The sequence below is a fragment of the Boleophthalmus pectinirostris genome, unplaced genomic scaffold (genome assembly GCF_026225935.1).
Source record: "Boleophthalmus pectinirostris isolate CB_2022bp ecotype Guang Dong unplaced genomic scaffold, ASM2622593v1 HiC_scaffold_22, whole genome shotgun sequence".
Classification (NCBI taxonomy): domain Eukaryota; kingdom Metazoa; phylum Chordata; class Actinopteri; order Gobiiformes; family Gobiidae; genus Boleophthalmus; species Boleophthalmus pectinirostris.
The window spans coordinates 13,683,727-13,702,568 of NW_026571190.1; the positions used below are offsets into that span (position 1 = coordinate 13,683,727).

Here is an 18,842-nt window from a genome sequence, read left to right on the forward strand (position 1 = left end):
TTCCCTGGAAAACATGCAAACATGGCAGAAAAGGCCCAGGAGTCAAACTTAGGACCTTCTTACTGTGAGGTGTGAGTGCTAGCCACTGAGCTACTGCCATCAGAATTTCACAATGAATTCACTGCTTAAGATTTTGAAACATATAAACATTAACTGAGCAATTTGGCATGCCCTACACTTGATATAGTCAAAAAACAAATCATGCCAAATATATAAAAATACTCATAAATACTCTCATGGCTACAAAAATCTTTGAGGATTTATTACATTGTAATCTGTTGAAATACAGCATATTTTCTTTTTCAATTCAATCAGTCACTGAATCATCATTTGTATTGTTAATTACAAATAATTAACAATAAGTGTGGTTTTAAAAAATGCAATAATTGACCTTGAACTAAATAATAAAGTTATATATATGCAAATTTCTCTTTAAATGCACTACCTATTTATTTATTCATTTATTTATGTATTTATTTAATAATAGCGATATCAATATATTTTCAATCTATAAGTCCAAAGAAAGTAATTTCCTCGAAGCTGACAGTTTCTTATTGATAGCTCACACTCCCCTCGTCCAATCAGTCTTTCAGTAATAAACTGGACATAATATACTAATGAAGGGAAGGCTGTCGTTTGCATATACTGTTTTCTGTCCTGTATTGAGTTCATATCCATCCATTGTCTGAGAAGTTTTTCCTGAGCTGCTGAGCCTGTGTGTCTGTGAGTGGCTGCAGAGGAGAGCGACAGGTGCCTCCATGGAAACCAAACCACTCCATTGCCGTCTTCAGACCTGGGACGCCCAGGCCACGGGTCACCTGCAGGGAGCACAAGGCAGAGGGCGGTCAGATAAATGGATTAGTCAAGATGCCTCACATTTCAGGAAATAACATCTGCTTCAGAAAAAGTTGCACTATTTTTCTGGTGGCATTAAACTTTCACGTTTCACTTTCAAGTTACAGGTCTGATCTGTGGAGAGGCGGCCCCACTCTCAGTAATAATACAAGTTTTCAAGTAATTTTTTTTTTTACCAATGAGAACATTATTAATATCCCAACCCTAACTCCCACCCCTTAATCAAGCAGTTAGACATCACATGGGCAGCAGATGTGACATAGGTTAATTGATATGGAGAGGTGATTCAATAACTTAGAAACTATAATATTAATTAATTAATATTATATAATTAATTAATTATAATTAACAAGGGCCAAAGCAGGTCTAAACTGCACAATAGTTATGATTAGACTAATAAAAATAAATAACACACCTTTACTTTGTTAAATGAAGGTTTAAACTCTGTGTCTGTCCCTGCGTTTTGGAATGAATTTTCTGTGTTGATGACATACATAGAGGTATTCATGCAGTTTTGTACTTTTCTTCAACTTTTTCCACAAACTGCCACTTAATCAATGTAAAATTATAATACATATTTACCACAGGTACCACCAAATGAACTGTTCATTAAAAATAAATAGTTATTATAAAGTGTTACCAAATAGTGTTATAAAATAATATGCATAATGAGCAGTGACTCACAGCTGTGTTTGGTTCGATGAGCCTTTGCTGCAGAGCGCGGGCCTTGTCCCATTGGCCACTCAAACACAGCTGATGCAGCTCACACACCTGAGGGCCTAGGACGTTTGCCAGAGCACAGACTCCGCCCACTGCACCTGTACACAGACGACATACAATCATGCTGTGCTCTAACTGGACAACTGGAAACAAAATGCAAGCACAACTTATGCCAAAGAACATCATCACAGAAAATGTACTTAATTTTTCTTCGTCTCAAAATCCACATTCACGCTTCTTTTTCTTGATGATTTTCAGATTCTAGAAGATGTCATACTGCCAGATGGAAGGAAAAAGCCAGTGTTCCATATTAATAATATTGTACTTTGCCATGAAATTTCCAAAAGGTGAATTCACAAATGTTGAACCTGAGAATTTCTATTTTTAAGAAGATTTTCAATATTCATTTTATCAGCCCCAATGTGTATTAAACAGTATTGGCCAAATGCACAAATGCCTTGCCAACCCATTTGAAACACCTATAATACCATGAGCGTCATATGTAATTTTAGCAAACTTCTAAATATTATATACTGGCACAGCATATATACTCAAATTAAGTACAAACTCGTAGTTCTAGAGCAGGGATACCCAAAGGTTTTTGAAGCAGAGAGCCATAGAGTCATTCACATTGGTGTAATTTACATACCTTTAATAAGGCTTGGGACAGTAGTTTTAAGTTGTTATCGCAATGTAATTTGATGCTGTTGAGGTACTAGTGGTAGGATTACTTACATTTGTAGTAAAAACATTCTGTTTATGGTCAGTTGCGCCTGAGGACTAACAAAAAAATGTCTGAGTGACAGATTTGGCCCCTGGGCCATAGTTTGAACATCCCGTTGTAGTATGTGGACAAAAACATAAAGATGCAGCTGACTTAACATCCAGACCAAATCAATCTAAAGAAAAAAAAAAACCTTGTATGTGATTTGGTGTCAGAGAGATGTCAAACTATCAGAAAAAAATAACACATCTACAGATCCATCTAGGTGTCCAATATAAGCACAGACCACCACTCGAGCACTTTCCCTCAAAGCTATGAGTTTGAATTTGATTGACAGCTCATCTTCCCACCCCCTTCAGTGTCGCTGTGGCAGCGTGGGCATTTACAGCATAAATTTGGACATCAAAATTCAATATTGTTGGTTGGCCATTTTGCATATTGAAAAGTGGTTTATTTTGATTGTAACTTTGGGATCTACTCATATTACTGACTTATAACCAATTAAATTAATTACCAAGTAAAGTAATAAAAAAAATTCAAAGGAGTAATAACATTCAAATCTATGCAATTCAATCTATTTGTCCAAACCAAATCATTTTCCTCGAAGCTGTTGGTTTTTGATTGACAGCTCAACATCCCACCCATTTAGATTCGCACTGGGAGCATGGGCAACAACTAGAGAAGCCGGTCAAAACTCTAACTGAAGAAACTAAAACTGCCTAAAAGCTATACAATCGTGGGATAATTTAAATATGCATGTAGTTTTTTTTATACATTTATGCATTTTTGAAAGTTGTTCATTTATATGGAAATAATGATTCATTCATCAAATGTTCCTAATTTACAGTGAAATGAATGAAAATGCAATGTAAAGCACCAAGAGAGCACTAGATAAATTAATTGTAGCATTGTTATTATTGAGTTTCTATGGTCTAGTATTGTAAAAAGACATATTCTCTTTTTCCAGGTATTTACTAGTACTTATAGGCTACAACGCACATATATCATCATTTTTGTTCAATGTAGTCCAATACTTAAAATGGCTTGATAATAGAAACAGAAACAGGTCAATTGACTTCCTGTTTAAAACTGTCGATAGGCCTTGGGACATTTTGGTCTTGAGAAATCCTGGAAAGACATCATGTCCCATCCCCAGCAAATGACATTTGGAATTGTCAAATTTTCAAAACTACATTTCCTTCAAATCTGTCAGTTGAGTTTTGACTGACAGCTCATTGCCCCGCCCCTTCATTGGGGGCATCTAGATCCTGAATTCGGACTTTAAAACTGCTCTTTTCGCTCGAGGTGCAGATTTCCATATCAGTCACTCATCAGTGTCTCTGCAGCTGGTTTAGATTCCTCTCACACCGTATGCAGAGATGACTCATTAGGTTTTGAGTGCCGTGTCCATGAATATTCCCAAAAGTGTTATCTAATCCAGCGTTCGCAAACGTGTACCACATGGAAATCATGAAAACGTTGCAACTTCAAAACAAGATGGATACTCAGAAGTACAGCAGCCTCTATATGGATCATGTCATGGATCTTCTCTCAGTAAAGTACATGTCATGTGCACCTTTAACTGTACACTAGGCCTACAACAATTCGTTGGAATAACCCAGACAGGTCAACTATTAAAATAATTGAAATGGTTATCTGGACTACACATACAGACTGTAAAACACATGCCAAGATTTTATTCATAAAAAAGATGTCAGTATTATTATTATTATTATTATTATTATTATTATTAATTAATATAATAATAATAATAATAATAATAATAATAATAATAATAATAATAATAATTATTATTATTATTATTATTATTAATAATAATAATAATAATACACAAAATGGATTCTTGTGAGCTTTAAGCCATGTATGTTATAATATTGTTTCCTCATCAAAAACATGGAGTTGTGTTTTATTTCATTCACACATCTCCAAAGCTCAAAATCTTCCCTCTTATAATGTCACGTTGTGGTAGTTTTCCAGCTAACAAATTCCTTTTACCTACAATTCAGTAGAGATTGGAAACTCCAGGGCTGAAATCATCTAAATGATTCTAGTGAAGGTGTATGGAGTTAAAAACATAGTGGAGGACTTTCTGTATTACCACAAGACATCACAAGGTGGAACAGTGTTCTGTTTTGTTTCATTCACATGTTTAACACACAACTTCAGGCATGTTTTTGATGAGGAAACAATATTATAACATAGATCAGAAAATAGTGTATTGTGGGTCCTTAAAACAAACAAAACAGAATTAACCATTTCTGAATGTCACAAATAATACACACGCTATAAAAATAATCGCTGACTTGTGACTACCCTGCTGTAGACTAATACCCTTTGTGTTGTACAGAACCACAGGGGACAATGTAAAGTCACAGTCCAGTTCATACCATGTTTACTTCTATTTGTTGTTACATGCACTTGGGCCATGTAAACAAAGCTACACTCCTTTTATTAACACTTCTATTGTATTTTGATTTACACAAGCAACAACCCAATATTTCTCTGACTCCTGCCCTTTTCCCGCAGTGAAAAAAACATGCTAACTGTGATTCTTACCAACACAATAGGCAGCCATGAGGAACCCAGCCGACCCTGCAAGAACCTGGAACTTCTGTGCAGATGTCTTGTGAACAATCAACGCAATTCTTGTGATCTAAAAACAGAAATGAGAAGAAAAAAAATCACACATTTTCTCTTTTCTGTCAAGTTTTTTTTAATCCCACGGGACGGCTTAGAAATGTAAACAAATCGCTCAAAACGTGATGAGAAAGGTGGGTGTTTTTCCCCCTATATTTTGAAAGTAGAAAAAAAAGACTGAAATCCCAAGTGGACTTCAAATGACTTGGGGGGTAGGTAGACTCATGAATAATTAATGCCATTTTGTTGCGTCTTTTTAAGCTGCTTTTGTCAACGTGGATGTATGAAAAAAGCCAAATACTAATCAGAAATGTTGAGAGATGTAAGGAGCTAAGAAGGAGGGAGGGAGCGGAGGAAAGCACCGGGGAGAAAAAGGGGGTATTTTTAGCGGTCGCCTGTCCATCATATGTCAGAATGGGCGTCATTTTCATCACACGGTATAGCTGTAATTGATTGGAGAGTGGTAGCTGGATATTTAGACCTGGCTCCCTGCTGTAAACGAATGGCACAGCAGGGTCTGAAAAGCCAAACAACCCTGCAGGTAATGGAGAATTATAGATAATATGGGGAGAATATAGAAATGCAGGTAGAGAGAGAGGTACAAGATTGATCGCAATCAAAACCGCAAAGGCAGCGAATTATCTGAGTATTATACTGACGTCTGCAAATAATAAAATATCCTGTCTCTGTGGGGTCTTATAAGGAATAAAATCTGCAATCCCAGTAGTTTAGAGAGCTCTACAAACATGTTGTGAAATGCATGGGATTAGTGTATTGGTTTAGCATTAGATGAGTGGGCAATGATAATATTGTGAATGTTGTTTTGAGGAAATTTTAATATTGAATATAATGTTAATACTTAATTACAAAATAAGTTAAGATACAATGTATACAAGTCTCATAATCTTTAATATAAAGCCAGGTACAGTATATAAACTGATATTTCTGCACATGAATGGGTAATTATATCAGTCCTTTCACATGTCAAGTACTTCAACCTCAACTAATACATTTTACATTTAGACACATTTTAGCCAGTTTTGTGTGGATTTATAGATTCTGATTATTACATAACATTTCAGTCTTCTCTCAAATGTTCATGCTCCTGGATGCACTGTAAGTGTGCACTGTAAATTGAATCTTTATAAAAGCAAGTTATATAATATCTATATTAATGAATTAATTAATTATAACTGGAACCCTGGAGAAGACTGACTAACCTTTAGGTTTTGATGGGATCACTACTGCCATTCACATAACTAACTTTAAATTTATTTCCTATGCAATTTCAGTTCTTATACTTTCTCCACAGATCTGACCTATTACATGCCCTGACTTGTCTACATGAAGATGAGTTTAATGCCATATTGAGAAACATTCAAAGAAAGCAAGTGGCAGACCATCCACCAAAGCAGTTACACATTTGTCAGTTCAAGTTAAGAATTTAAGTTTTTAAAATGTTTTAAAATGTGAAAAATATTTTGACAGCAACCGTGAAGTATTAAAATGGATAAATATGGCCCAATAACCAAGTCACTCATAACAAAGAAACCATGTAATCCAAAACAATTCAGTATTTTTTTACCTTATTTTTCAGGCATATTTGCTTTGACTCTAATTCATCCTAGATCAATTCTTTAACTAATTACTACACTACAACAAGCCATTAAGAAAGCTATTCTTTATTGCTCTAAATTTACACTGCTTGTCATTTTAATCATTATTTTCACAATAAAAGATCATCTTGTGTCTTATGATGCTACAAAGGCAATTGGCTCTTACTGGGAGAAGTCGTTAGTGGGCATTTTAATTACTTTCCTGAGATAATTATTTGGATATATAGAGAGTTGTCGGTGCACATCTGGATTAAAGTAGAAAAAACAACATGGGCAGAAGACAATGAAATGAAATGGTCCCTTTGGGGAATTGACACCTCATTTATAACTCTATGACAGATTTCACTTAAAGAAGAGCAGAGAATCGTACAAACCAGTGACAGGACTAAATGATGTGAATGTGGGCTAATAAGTATAAATATATTAGGTGAAGTTGACAGTAACTGAACTAGGAATACCTAGAAGTAGTTGCAAAAGTAACTACTACTACTACTACTACTTCTGCTTCTCGTGTCCGTGAGATCTTATTACTTTCCCAAGAATGTCCCACAATATGGTTTTAAACCAAATTTGGAGACAATCAACCAATGCCACCAGCCCAAGTTAAAGATCAGATCTGTGGAGAGGCGACCCTCTTCACAGCAAGAAAGCATGTTTTTCAAGATATTTTTGAGCAATAAAAGCAACAGCAATGTTAAGTTTAATGTTATACTGTAAAATATTCCAGACAAAGCAATTCCATCTCTATAAGCAGGTGGCAGATCCTTCACTAGAAAGTTACATAGTGCACATTTAAAATTCTGCTCCGTATTTTAAACTATACCTCAGTGACAATTATTACTACACATTTCTACAAGTACTAATACTACCATCATTACCACAACTACTAATGTTATTTCTTACAACTTCTACGACTGCTACTAATTCCAGTAAACATACTTGAATATTCCTTGTTAAATTTTGCCCTGTGCGGTAGTCTGAGTGGGCTGCTGCCAGACGAGAGGAGTGGTTTGAGCTCCTGTCCGAGAATGGCGTGGGCGCAGTTCAGACTTGGAGCTGTGGGCGGAGAAAAGGCCAGAGGCGCCAACTAAAGGTCATTTAAAACACGGACGAAAAAGATTATTCACCAACGCTGTGGCACTCTGACGGACAGGCGAGACCGCACCGGCATTTTAGCATCTGTCTGAGAAGAGTTTGTGAAGAAAGTTGTGATAACACATCCAGAAGCATTAAGGAGCATATTATCAAATTGAAAATCAACTACTAGAAACTTCTAAACATGTTTTCATTGTTTTCCCTTCTCATTTACCAAATCCAAAGCTAAGAGTAATTTGTACATGTTTGAGTAATCTTCCTCTGCATTCAAGGCACAATTGCTACAAAGATAACATACTTGTTCTTTTTTTTTTTTTTTTTAAATCAGTGGCTATGTTTACATTGCCAATATCTAATTATTATCTGATTTCTGTGAGTACTCAGAGGAATCATGATGAGAAAGACTAAAAATATTAAAATGATTTTTTGGCATTTACATGTAATGTTTAATAGTCTAACAACCCCAGAAATATGATAATAATTGGATTCTGAGTGAGCATATAAGTGTAGCCAGAAGCATAGAAGAATTCAGTTGCATTGTGAATCATAAAGGGGCAGATGCAAATCAGTGGTGCTGTTTTTGATTAAAGTCAGCAGACTTGTTTCTTTTCTTAGGTAGTTTTAGTTCAGCTCTCTCAATAGTAAACAGCTGTCTTGTGTGTTTGTTCCTTACGTCTCCTCCACTGTCCTTCAGCCCCACAATGTTTGGGTGCTGTGCCAGTGTGACCACGGCCTCTAAGGGGATCTCTAGTCCAGTGTTGGCTGGGACACTGTACAGAACGATAGGCACTGGGCTCTGGTCTGCCACCTAAAATAAGAGAGACAAGAAGTAAGAACTACTACAGCTAAAACTACAAGTAAACCTACTACCTAACTTAACAGTAGTAATACAGGTGACAAGGCCTTATTGCCATGGAAACGTGCAGCGCATATAAGAAAATATGCAGCTCGTCTGTCCATGCATCTCTGAGATTTCACTTTGAAGACTGTTTTATTAAGGTTTAGAAAAAACTGAATGTACACAAAATCTACATATGTTATTAGGAAAAGCACAATAGTCACTACAATATTTACAATATTATGTTGAAAATACTGCATAGGCCTATAGTGAGGAGATGGTCAGACCTGGATGAAGTGGTGGACGAGCGCGGCAGTGTCCATTTTCCCTTTATAAAAACACGGAGTCACCACCAGGAGGCAGTCTGCTCCAACAGACACCATCTTCTCAGTCAGCTGCACTGTGGCCCTAGTCGCTACAAACAAAAGACCAGAGTCACACATAAAAGTCAAGGCAAGTTTGGTTTGGTCACGATGTCAATAGTTAAATCGGGATGTTTCATCTGACAATAATTGTATTACTAAAATATCATATCATGATATCCCTATAAACAAATAGACCAGCCATTCTCAACATCATTTGAGGTTCCAAACTCCTTTATTTGCTGACAAAGTCACCGCAGCCCCACTCGCCATAGGTATATATCTAATTACTTGACATTGTATGGATAACAGAAGGACAGAGTAGCTAAAGTAGCATAATAAGGTTTGCCATTATGAACAAGACAATAGCACTGTTTTCCTTCTTATATTCTTATGTTGTGTGCAGAAAGTGTAATGTAACTTGTTTAGATCACTCCTCACAGCTGTTGTCTCTGAATAAAAAGCTGGACTCACATTCACATCCGGAACCTGCCATCAGAAGCTTGTTTTTGGGGAGGTTCTTTCGGACGACTCTCACCACCTCCACCCTCTCCTCCTCCGTCAGGTACGGGTACTCCCCATTACTGCCCTGCACCACCAGACCTGCACCAGCATACTACATATCACAACAGGGTTACACAATCAAGGATATGTCAGTGCCATTTTATTACAGATTTCCAAGGTGGGACAAAACTAACCTATATCACTTTGGACTGTCTTTCTCTTTGCAATTATCTCAGAACAAGCTCAATTATTGCGACTATTTGGTTACTACTAGTTCTAAAATATTTTGTACGTTAATAGCGTTAATATTTTTGACGAGTTGCCTATGTAATTGGCTATTGCAGCTTATAAATTCCTATTATTTTAATTTATTTTACTATTGGCAAACATTAGTATATCTCTAGTTTAAAAAAACACCCCGGTGTTTTGGTATATTTAAAGAAAGGTTAAATAATATGCATTGTCCCCAAAATAAATACACAAATTTATCGGTTCAAAAGAATCATTGCTAGATCTTAAGAGTTTTTTTCTTGACAAGGAGGAAGGTCTAAAAAAAGTATGATGCCCTGGGACAGTTGTTTCCAATGGTGCTGGTGAATCTTCTTGTTGTTCAGTAAACCAACAGTTTTGTGAAGGCCTGTGAGGTGACTGCTGTTGTGATTTTGGACTATTCATCATTTTCAGAAGGTTTTCAAAATCATAGCAATAAATACATTTAAATATATTATATCTTATATCTATATCTTATATCTATATCTTATATAGTATTTGTGCTTGGAACAAAACTGAAACTGGTCCATGAAGTGAAGTATCTGGGAGTCACACTGGACCCACAACTATCGTTCAAACAACACGTCAAAAGAACAGTGCATAAAATCATAATTTATCAAATTTTCATCATATAAGAAATAATCTAACGACAAACATGGCAATAATGTATTTAAATTCAATGATTTTGCTGCGTCTAATTGCATAACTAGTTGGACTCTGACAAGCAAAACTATGCTTAAATTAGCTGAAACTATCTATTAAAAAGCACTTAATGTATTAGACAAAAAGCCCACAAATGATCACTACTGCAGAATACTTGACAAATACAAATTCTTAAACTGGGACAACACAATCAAATATGCAGATTTAATTTTGTTATACAAGTTTTAAATCATCTTGCTCCACCTCCTCTGAATGAGTTTGTGAAAAGAAATTCAAATCTCACAAGAGCAGGCTCTAGAGGCGACTGCTCTGTGCCGTATAGGAAAAGTGTGTGGACAACTCTCCTTTGCTTATCGCGCAGGTCAAACATGGAATACAGTGCCTGTTCATATACGAGAGCTTTCAACACTGGCTGCATTTTCTAAAGCCTTAAAACAGTGGTTGTTCAATGGTCAAATATGTCACCATGTTTAACCAATTTACATTTTCTTTTATATTGAGGGGTTGTTGGTTTAACTCTTAAACTCTTGATTTTGAACTTCAAATGAACATTAATTATGTGTATAGTGAGTGTGTTGTATGTATATTGAGTGTGCTGGTGTTGTGTACTTTTGTGTGATTGTTGCTGTAGTTTTCTTTGTCCTGTAGATGATTTTACATCTACCTGCCAAGGGACTGAAGATGAAAATTAGCCATGTTGGCTATAATCTTTATATATTTACATTTTTTATGTTCATTAATATGTGCTGTCCCTTTACAAATAAATAAAATTTAAAAATAAGAAATAAATTAAACATTATATCTTTTGAATGGGTGAAAAAATCCCCAAAATGCTGCATAACGAGAAGCTGAAACCCATGAATATAAATATTCAACTCCCAACTATAACTTTTTTAACGATCAAAAACTAATATCTTCATTAGAGCTTGTAGATTTCCATTCTGATTGTGTTACGCGTCTGCTGTATTTGGCCAGTAGATGGCGCCAAACACTTAGAATTGACCGGCTGGGGTAATACACAATCTATGGGGCCAACATCTGATCATGAAACAACCTCTAGCCTAGTTCCGTTTTCGTTTAGCCTCTGTGCCATTGCAAGTTTCATTTTTTCAAAATAGCGAAACTTCAAATGTTATGCGACTTTAGCATCTCTAACCTTTGAACGGGATTTGCTGGTACTTTTGCAGGTTCTCCTCTAGTCTACGGTAGTCCACGTCCTCGCTAGCCGCGAAAGGAGTCGCTATGGGCGGGTAGATCCCGCTCAGATCCAGGCTGGAGGCGGTGGAGTGGCTCTGCGCTCGGCCCCTCCATAACGCTCCTCTGCTCAGGGCGCTCACGGCACTCCAGACCCGGGGACAGTGCATGGCGACGCGGACACGATTCAAGACAGGCCGCGGTGTGTCTGTGGGAGTGCGGCAGCTGCGGGGTTGCTGACTGACCCCAAATTTTTAGCTAAATATTCACCACGAGCGCGATTTCTATCTCAAAGTTCAACTCGGTTCAACCCACCAACAGCAGAAACCCACGTGGACCTACGTGTAATTTTTGTATGACAAAATATTATAGACTTCAAACGCAGGCTGCAAATTTAGCCTCCTGCGCATTTCCTAAACTCCGCCTACATGTAAAAGTTGCAAGACTTTGGGCAAAAAGCCAAAATTAAGTCTGTTGTAGGGAGACCAGACGTCCCTATTGACCCGGGACAGTCCCAGGTTTGAGGTCTCTGTCCCAGCATATTTGTCTCAGTTTTACGCAAGAAATGTCCCAGTTGTCCCTATTTTTGACCAAGCTGATACACCAACAGTAAAGAAGGGGATAAATTGTAATTGTTTAGGTAAAACAGAAGTCATGTTATGACTGACCCACATGTGAGACATGGTCTTTTCAGTTTTATTTATGTGAACCATTCCAACTCGGTTGTGTCCCTGTTTTGAATTTTGCTCACCCTGGTTTATAGGATATAGATGAGTAACTTAAAATAAAGCCAGGTATAGTCAAATGAATCTTTGGCAAACATTGGAAGGTTACACTTAACATTAATAGCCTATAAAGTAAACTGATCTAAATGCATAAGTAAAAGGAAAAAAAAGAGAGAATTATTATTTAGAACTAATCAAAGATAAATCCAGGCACAATTGTGAAGATAGGAATTTAATATCTTAAAGGTTACATTATAACTTCTGGTGGAGATCTGCCACCTGCTTTTCAGATATAAAAAATATTAGCTCTTAGTTATTAGATAAGTACATGATAGATCTGTTTAATACCATACATCTGAAACTTCCAGGCAAAGCAAAAATCATCTCCATGGAGGGAAGAGGCAGACCCTTCACCAGAAAAGTTAGTCTACATAGTGCTTTTATAGGCCTGAGAGTTATGGTCAGATGTAATTGATGCATAATATTCTATGCCTAATTTTGAGTTGTCCATGGGTTAAATTAAGAAAGATGATAGCTGACCGTTGCCATAGTGATTACCTATTTAAAACAAAATATTATATCTTTTGAATGGTCATTTTAAAAAGTCAGCAAAATACATATAATAAGTCAAAGTGAATACACAAAGAATACACAGTGAATTGTCTCTTTCTTTAACCACAGTTTCATATATTCATATTTTCTATCCCTCCTTGGTACTTAAGCTAGATGCACTCCCTGGGTTCACCTTTCAAGTGTGAAACAGATGCAACTCCATATGTTTTTAATCTTCTGAAGTCTCACGTGAGTCTTGAGCTCATCCAATTACCAGCACCATGTCACCTGCACACCACAGGAGAGAGTGCTTAAATACAAATACTTTTATTACGAAATGACAGGAAGAGGTAGGATACGCTACTGGATACTAAAGCAGAGCCTACTGAAACTAGATACTCATTTGAGAAAATATCAATGATGGAAAAATTACATATCTTGAAAAAAAAAGGACCTTCTTAAATTCTTGATCCATATATGAAGTATTAGACTACATGGCACAAATAAAAGACTACTTTTATTTGATGGTGAACATTACATTCTTAAAAAAAAGTGCTTTATCATCATTGTGGTGTCAAGATCAGTATTGCATTTTTCCAGTAAATTTCACTTTTAAAAACGTTTTACATTAACTGCTACCTGACTAAAACAGACAGATGTTTACCACAGATACTACCAAATAATAAATAATTAGAAAACATGAAAATCTGTCATATGCATTTCAAGTTCAATAATATGCAAAATTTACTCCAGTGTGCTTTTAGCCATGTTAGAACATTGTTACCTCATCAAAAACATACCTGGAGTTGTGTTATGTTTCATTGAGCAACCCTGGTTTATTAGTCTCTACATCTCCAGTGCTCAGCTCCACCTTGTGATGTCATGAAGCAGTAGTTCAAGTTAACAGCTCCTTTTACCTTTTGATCAGTAGAGATACAAAATTCCAGAGCTGAAATTATACAAATCACAAAGTGGTCCAGAGTTTTTTCAGTTTGAGAGAAGAACCCAGCCTAAATGTGGAAGGTCTGTGTGTTAAATATGTGTTAATGAAACAAAACACAACTCCAGGCACGTTTGTAAAGAGGAAACAACATTAAAACAAAGATCAGAAAATAGCGTGATAGAGTGATAACTTAAATCTGCACTAACTTTTTTAATGGTACGTAGAGGTGTCACTGCTTTCTCTGGACCTCCATGAAGACAAGGTCATGCCACCAGGGAAAGTTACAGGTCAGGTCTGTGGAGAGGTAACCTTATACTCGCAGTAAGATGCATGATTTTTGAGGTATTTCTGAGCAATGCAAACACCTGTAATATGCTAAACAGATGTTTAATGTTATATTGTGGAACATTTCAGCCAGCAATAACATCTCCATGGATACAAGCAGGTAGTGTACCCACAAACATAAAAGTTACACAGTGCCCCATTAAATTCGAATTGTTCATATGAGTTCACAGCTGTGCTCCCCCATCAGACAGTTGATCTTCTTCCACCATGTCTCACTCAGCCTCTTCATCTTCTCCGGGGTCTTCTTCCTCAGAGTCAGTTTGAGTGTGTCCCCCCTCCTCCTCTCCTCTTCCCCCTCTCCCCCGCAGATTGCCCCTTCCTGGAGACTGGCCAGAATCGCAGTATCGAATGTGTCCTTCAGGTCCTTCTGTGTCAAAGCGGAGCATTCACAAAACCCCACCGCCCCGATCTCCAGAGCCAGGCGCCGGCCCTCCTCACAGCCCACCGGACGCTGCTGATTTTGGGCCAGCTGGATGAGGACCTGGACGTCTTCACGGAGGTCCACCTGAGTGCCCACCAGGACCAGGGGCGAGTCAGGGCAGTGCAGCCTGATTTCGGGGAGCCACCGCTGGGTGAGATTTTGGAAGGAGCAGGGTCGGACCACGCTGTAGCACAAGAGGAAGACATCTGCGTTTTGATAGCAAAGAGGACGAAGACGCTCCAACTCATCCTGAGGGAGAGAGGAGAGGTAAATGTATTTTCAGGGGATTTCACAAAATTCTAGGTCAATAATATTGAATACAGAAGGAAGAAACTTAATTGAATGCTGTTAACATATAAGTTTTTGTGTTTTTTTTATATAGTGAGTTCTTGGGTGTAGTCACTAATAGAATTAATCAGGTTCTACATTTGTGAACTTTTTAGACATTTTAAAACACTTCTTCTAGGTCACACTGAGAGAGATTGACAGAAAGATAATTCTTTGCAGTCTCCAACCGCGCATAAGTCACACATTCACACAGTCTAGGAAGGTGAAGTGCACTGCACAACAACAGTATGCAATGCTGGTAGTGACAACACTTGTTTGCAAATGTCTTGCTACTTTGTCATTTTGATTCATATGATAGTCAGTGTTATTTTACAGTTACAGTGTTTCATTTGTTTGCACTGTACCCCAGGCAATAGTGAAAACAATCCTCATGACAAACCCTGACATGTGACGGTTGTTTTGAGCATTGTTGTATCATTTTTTTCTGTAGTATTTATTTAAAGAATGTTTTCTTTGTACTGTGTAACAAATTGCTCAAATAAAACAAAAATGAAATTAAACAGTATATATTGTTGGTCAATGTGCACTGTCCCTGTAATAAAGAAATCACTTGTGCCATTTGAAAAACATGTCAAAGGCTTTGTCTAGCAGTGAAAACACTCAAAAGCCAAATTTATTTTAGAGCATTAAAAATATTTTTCTGTCCCTTCTTGAGCAAATCCTTTCAACTATCCTGTAATAAAAGAAGATGGTATCAAAAAGAAACAACAACAAGAAATTTTTAAAACTGAGATATCTGCAAATGAACTTTAATTTTCACATATTCCTTATTCTATAATTCCATGTAACTTCTCAAAGAATAGGTTTATATTATTATCAGTGCTGTGGGTGTTGCAAACACATTCATCCCTAAGTTGGTAAAATGCACTTACGTTTATGGCTCCATCCATCAATCCCCACTTCTGTATCAGCAAAATACAAAGAAAAAAAGGGGGTGGGGTTTTATATAGACATGGTTTAATGAACTTTGTGACGTTCATGTTCTAGTGTTGAACGCACCTGTCCAGCTGTGTCACAGAGCTGCAGCCGCACTGGTTTTCCATCCACCACAACCATAACTATACAAGAGAGAATTTAGTAATTTAAGAGAAATTAGTTGCTAATTTTCAGACTGTTGTGTTTTGTGGCTACATTTTGCACTACTTAGTTTAATTCAATGCTAAACTGGTATCCCAAAAATACAGTTTATAATAAAATAAAGTGTACTCAAACTTTTCCAACTCACCTGTGAAGTTATCAAACGCGGTGGGCACGTACTCGGTCGGATATCCGTTTGTGGTGTAGCTCACGACAAGGCTCGTTTTCCCCACGGCCCCGTCTCCCACCAGCACGCAGCTCACTTTACGCTCCGCGGCGGAACCTGACCGGCGCCGGATCGCGTTCACTGAAAACTCTCTCGCCCTCAGCAACCGTGACGACATCGAGCCAGCGTCGAAATCCGGACCAAAAACCGGTTCTGAAACGCATCTTGGTTTGTTTTTATCCATGTCTTGGGGCCACATGGCTTTAACTTAAAACAGACAAGATGTTAATGGCCCAGTTTTTCAAAGTTTTGGTGCGTAATTTGTCTTCATTTTGTTCCGTGCGCTTTTTACGCACAGTCGCACATTTGGTAAACAGACGGTGCAGAGCATGTCTTGTTGTCAGTCGTGATTCGTGAGACTGTTTTTAAAACCCCCGTGTAATAGGCTTAGTGGACAGCAGGAGAAGTCAGAAAGTCTCTCACCTACTTTAGTCTTTAGTTTCTTGGATTACTGTGTTCTTCTGTCAATAAATATATTTAAATAAAAATATTAAATAATTGTTTAAAATAGTGAGTTGTTAATGGATGATTAGATATAGTGAAAGAAAGCGACAGAAACAATATTCATATGTGATGTGGAAACTTATGAAAAGGTATCATGAACTGCAGCTCTCTGGCGCCCTCTTCTGCATCTTAACTGTGCACAAGTCAAAATGATCAAGGCAGCATAAGCATTCATTGTTATGCTGTGGATGAAAAAAGAGACCAGGATTAAACACATATGTATCAAAACGGAGTGCATGATTTTAATTTAGTTTTTCAGTTCATTGTTTTCAGAATTTTTCAATCAAAAAAATGGTTCATGGTCACATTTTTATATAGTGCTTTTCCACCTTCAAGGCTCTCAAAGCACTTTACATCAAGGAACCACTCACCCATTACACACACATTCATACAACAGTGAAATGCAGGTTAAGTGTCTTGCCCAAGGACACAATGGCAGCATTCATCTGTGGGAGCACTGCCAAACTGTGTTAAGGGCTCTGTGCGGATATTGTTTTTTGATTTCTCCAGTGCCTCTAACACAATCCAACCCTTTCTGTGGGATAAAAGCTGCTCAGGGTGGCTGTCAGCTCCTACATTGTCTCCTGGATTACTGACTCCCTGCCAAACAGGCCTCAGTACGACTGGGGACCACCCTGTGGTCAGTAATGTAGGAGCACCCCAGGGTACAGTCCTGTCTCAGTTTCTGTTCATTCTGTACACCTCTGATTTCCAGTAAAGCTCTGAGTCCTGCCATCTGCAGAAGTTCTCTGATGATTCTGCAGTGGTTGGGTGTATCAGAGATGGTCAGGAGTTAGAGAACAGGACACTGATTACAAATTTTGTGAAGTGGTCCCAGGTAAACCATCTGCTCCTGAACGATGACCAGACAAAGGAACTGGTGATTGACTTCGGGAGGAAGAGGACACCAGTGGAGTCCATCACCATCTAGGACCATGAAGTGGAAATAGTGGCCTGCTACCAGTACCTCAACATCCATATGAACCACAGGCTGGACTTTAGGGACAACAGTAACAGTGTGTACAAGAAGGGCATGAGTAGACTCTACACTGGACAAACTGCTCTCCGTCATGGACACTCCTGCTCACCCACTGCACCAGACTATAGAGGGACAGAGGAGCTCATTTTCTTACAGGCTCCTACAGCTCCGCACAAACAGACACATTGCAGCATCTGTCCATTTCCTCTTCTAACACCATGGATGCTGAGGAAACATCTGACATGGTCATTTCAGTTTAGTCAACAACCAGAGGAATATATTTTAGAATGTGTGTCTTTCCTCTCTCAAAGGCATGAACTTTGAGGATTCATCTTTAAACATGGGCATCTTCAGTTCAAGTCTGCTCAACAATATGAAGGGCATTCAGAGAGAAAATGTGGGATTAAAAAAAAAGACCATATTCTGTGGTGGCGTCCATGGAGGAGGCAAACTGTTGGTTGGTTGTGAGCACAACCAAGAAAAGGAAGACTGAACTGCCATCCAGAGAGAGAGTAAAGAAGGTCTCTTGTCTGTAAAGTGGACAGCAAGCGCTTCAGGGCTAAAAGTAAGATCTATGGGACTATTTACCTGAAGGAAGGCCACGGTCAAAAGGACTTTAGCCCAGCAGTGCCACCACCAGGAGATAGAGGAGATGGAGTACTGAGTGGCTTGTGTCTCAAGAAACTGATCCTAATTCTGGACTAATCAGGAATAAAACATTCAATTTTAAAAGTCTTTGAGTGTCAGTAGTTTTATTAGTAACATGGTAATGGTTCAAATACATTCATAGGTAATGAAGGGAGAAGTAGCCATCTCAAGGGCACATCCACAGCTCAGTATTGGACACTTCTGTATTGGAATGCCCCATCTTCAGCAGAGGCAGCAGTATGATTTAGATTCTAACTATTCCTGCCTCTGTATTCAACTTTCAGCTTTATCATTGTTCCATAAAGGGACATTGACTTGCAGCAGTGTCAGACATGAAAAACAGGAAAGCAATGCTTAAGAAAATGTAGCCACATTTGACTGGAGCTCTGACTGGAGCTGTATGAGAGCATCCACCCTGGCTTTGGCTTCAGAGATAAAGGATGCCCATATGAGTCCTGACCCAGGGAATTCTCAGCCACCTAGTAATAAAACTATTATACAGGAAAATAATGAATAGAACGTAAAATAAACATGCCGGGTATTTATTGCATTTCGTTCCTGTCTGGCTGAACTTC

The 18,842-nt window shown here is 37.9% G+C and overlaps 2 protein-coding genes across 2 annotated transcripts; both read right to left on the reverse strand.

Moving 5' to 3' along the window:
- Positions 1–241: 241 nt before the first annotated feature.
- Positions 242–11,910, reverse strand: hoga1 (4-hydroxy-2-oxoglutarate aldolase 1). The gene is made up of 7 exons (XM_020920114.2): positions 11,462–11,910; positions 9,343–9,471; positions 8,794–8,921; positions 8,342–8,476; positions 4,877–4,973; positions 1,540–1,673; positions 242–818 (listed from the first exon to the last, which is right to left on the reverse strand). The coding sequence occupies exons 1-7, from the start codon at positions 11,667–11,669 to the stop codon at positions 669–671; spliced, it is 981 nt and encodes a 326-aa protein (XP_020775773.1). The 5' UTR covers positions 11,670–11,910; the 3' UTR covers positions 242–668.
- Positions 11,911–13,121: 1,211 nt separating this feature from the next.
- Positions 13,122–17,041, reverse strand: LOC110155973 (cdc42 homolog). Its single transcript, XM_020920149.2, has 4 exons — positions 16,059–17,041; positions 15,833–15,891; positions 15,706–15,735; positions 13,122–14,734 (listed from the first exon to the last, which is right to left on the reverse strand). Exons 1-4 carry the CDS (start codon positions 16,333–16,335, stop codon positions 14,219–14,221), a joined length of 882 nt encoding a protein of 293 aa, XP_020775808.2. The 5' UTR covers positions 16,336–17,041; the 3' UTR covers positions 13,122–14,218.
- Positions 17,042–18,842: the final 1,801 nt, after the last annotated feature.

Excerpts from the sequence above, each read along its gene's own strand:
- hoga1 (XM_020920114.2), bottom strand. The coding sequence starts at position 11,669 with ATGCACTGTCCCCGGGTCTGGAGTGCCGTGAGCGCCCTGAGCAGAGGA. Across the intron at positions 8,477-8,793 it reads TCGTCCACCACTTCATCCAG|GTGGCAGACCAGAGCCCAGT; the intron begins GTCTGACCATCT and ends CTCTTATTTTAG. Across the intron at positions 819-1,539 it reads TCATCGAACCAAACACAGCT|GTGACCCGTGGCCTGGGCGT; the intron begins GTGAGTCACTGC and ends TGCTCCCTGCAG.
- LOC110155973 (XM_020920149.2), bottom strand. The coding sequence starts at position 16,335 with ATGTGGCCCCAAGACATGGATAAAAACAAACCAAGATGCGTTTCAGAA. Across the intron at positions 15,892-16,058 it reads CGCGTTTGATAACTTCACAG|TTATGGTTGTGGTGGATGGA; the intron begins GTGAGTTGGAAA and ends TCTCTTGTATAG. Across the intron at positions 14,735-15,705 it reads TGATGGATGGAGCCATAAAC|GATGAGTTGGAGCGTCTTCG; the intron begins GTAAGTGCATTT and ends TCTCTCCCTCAG.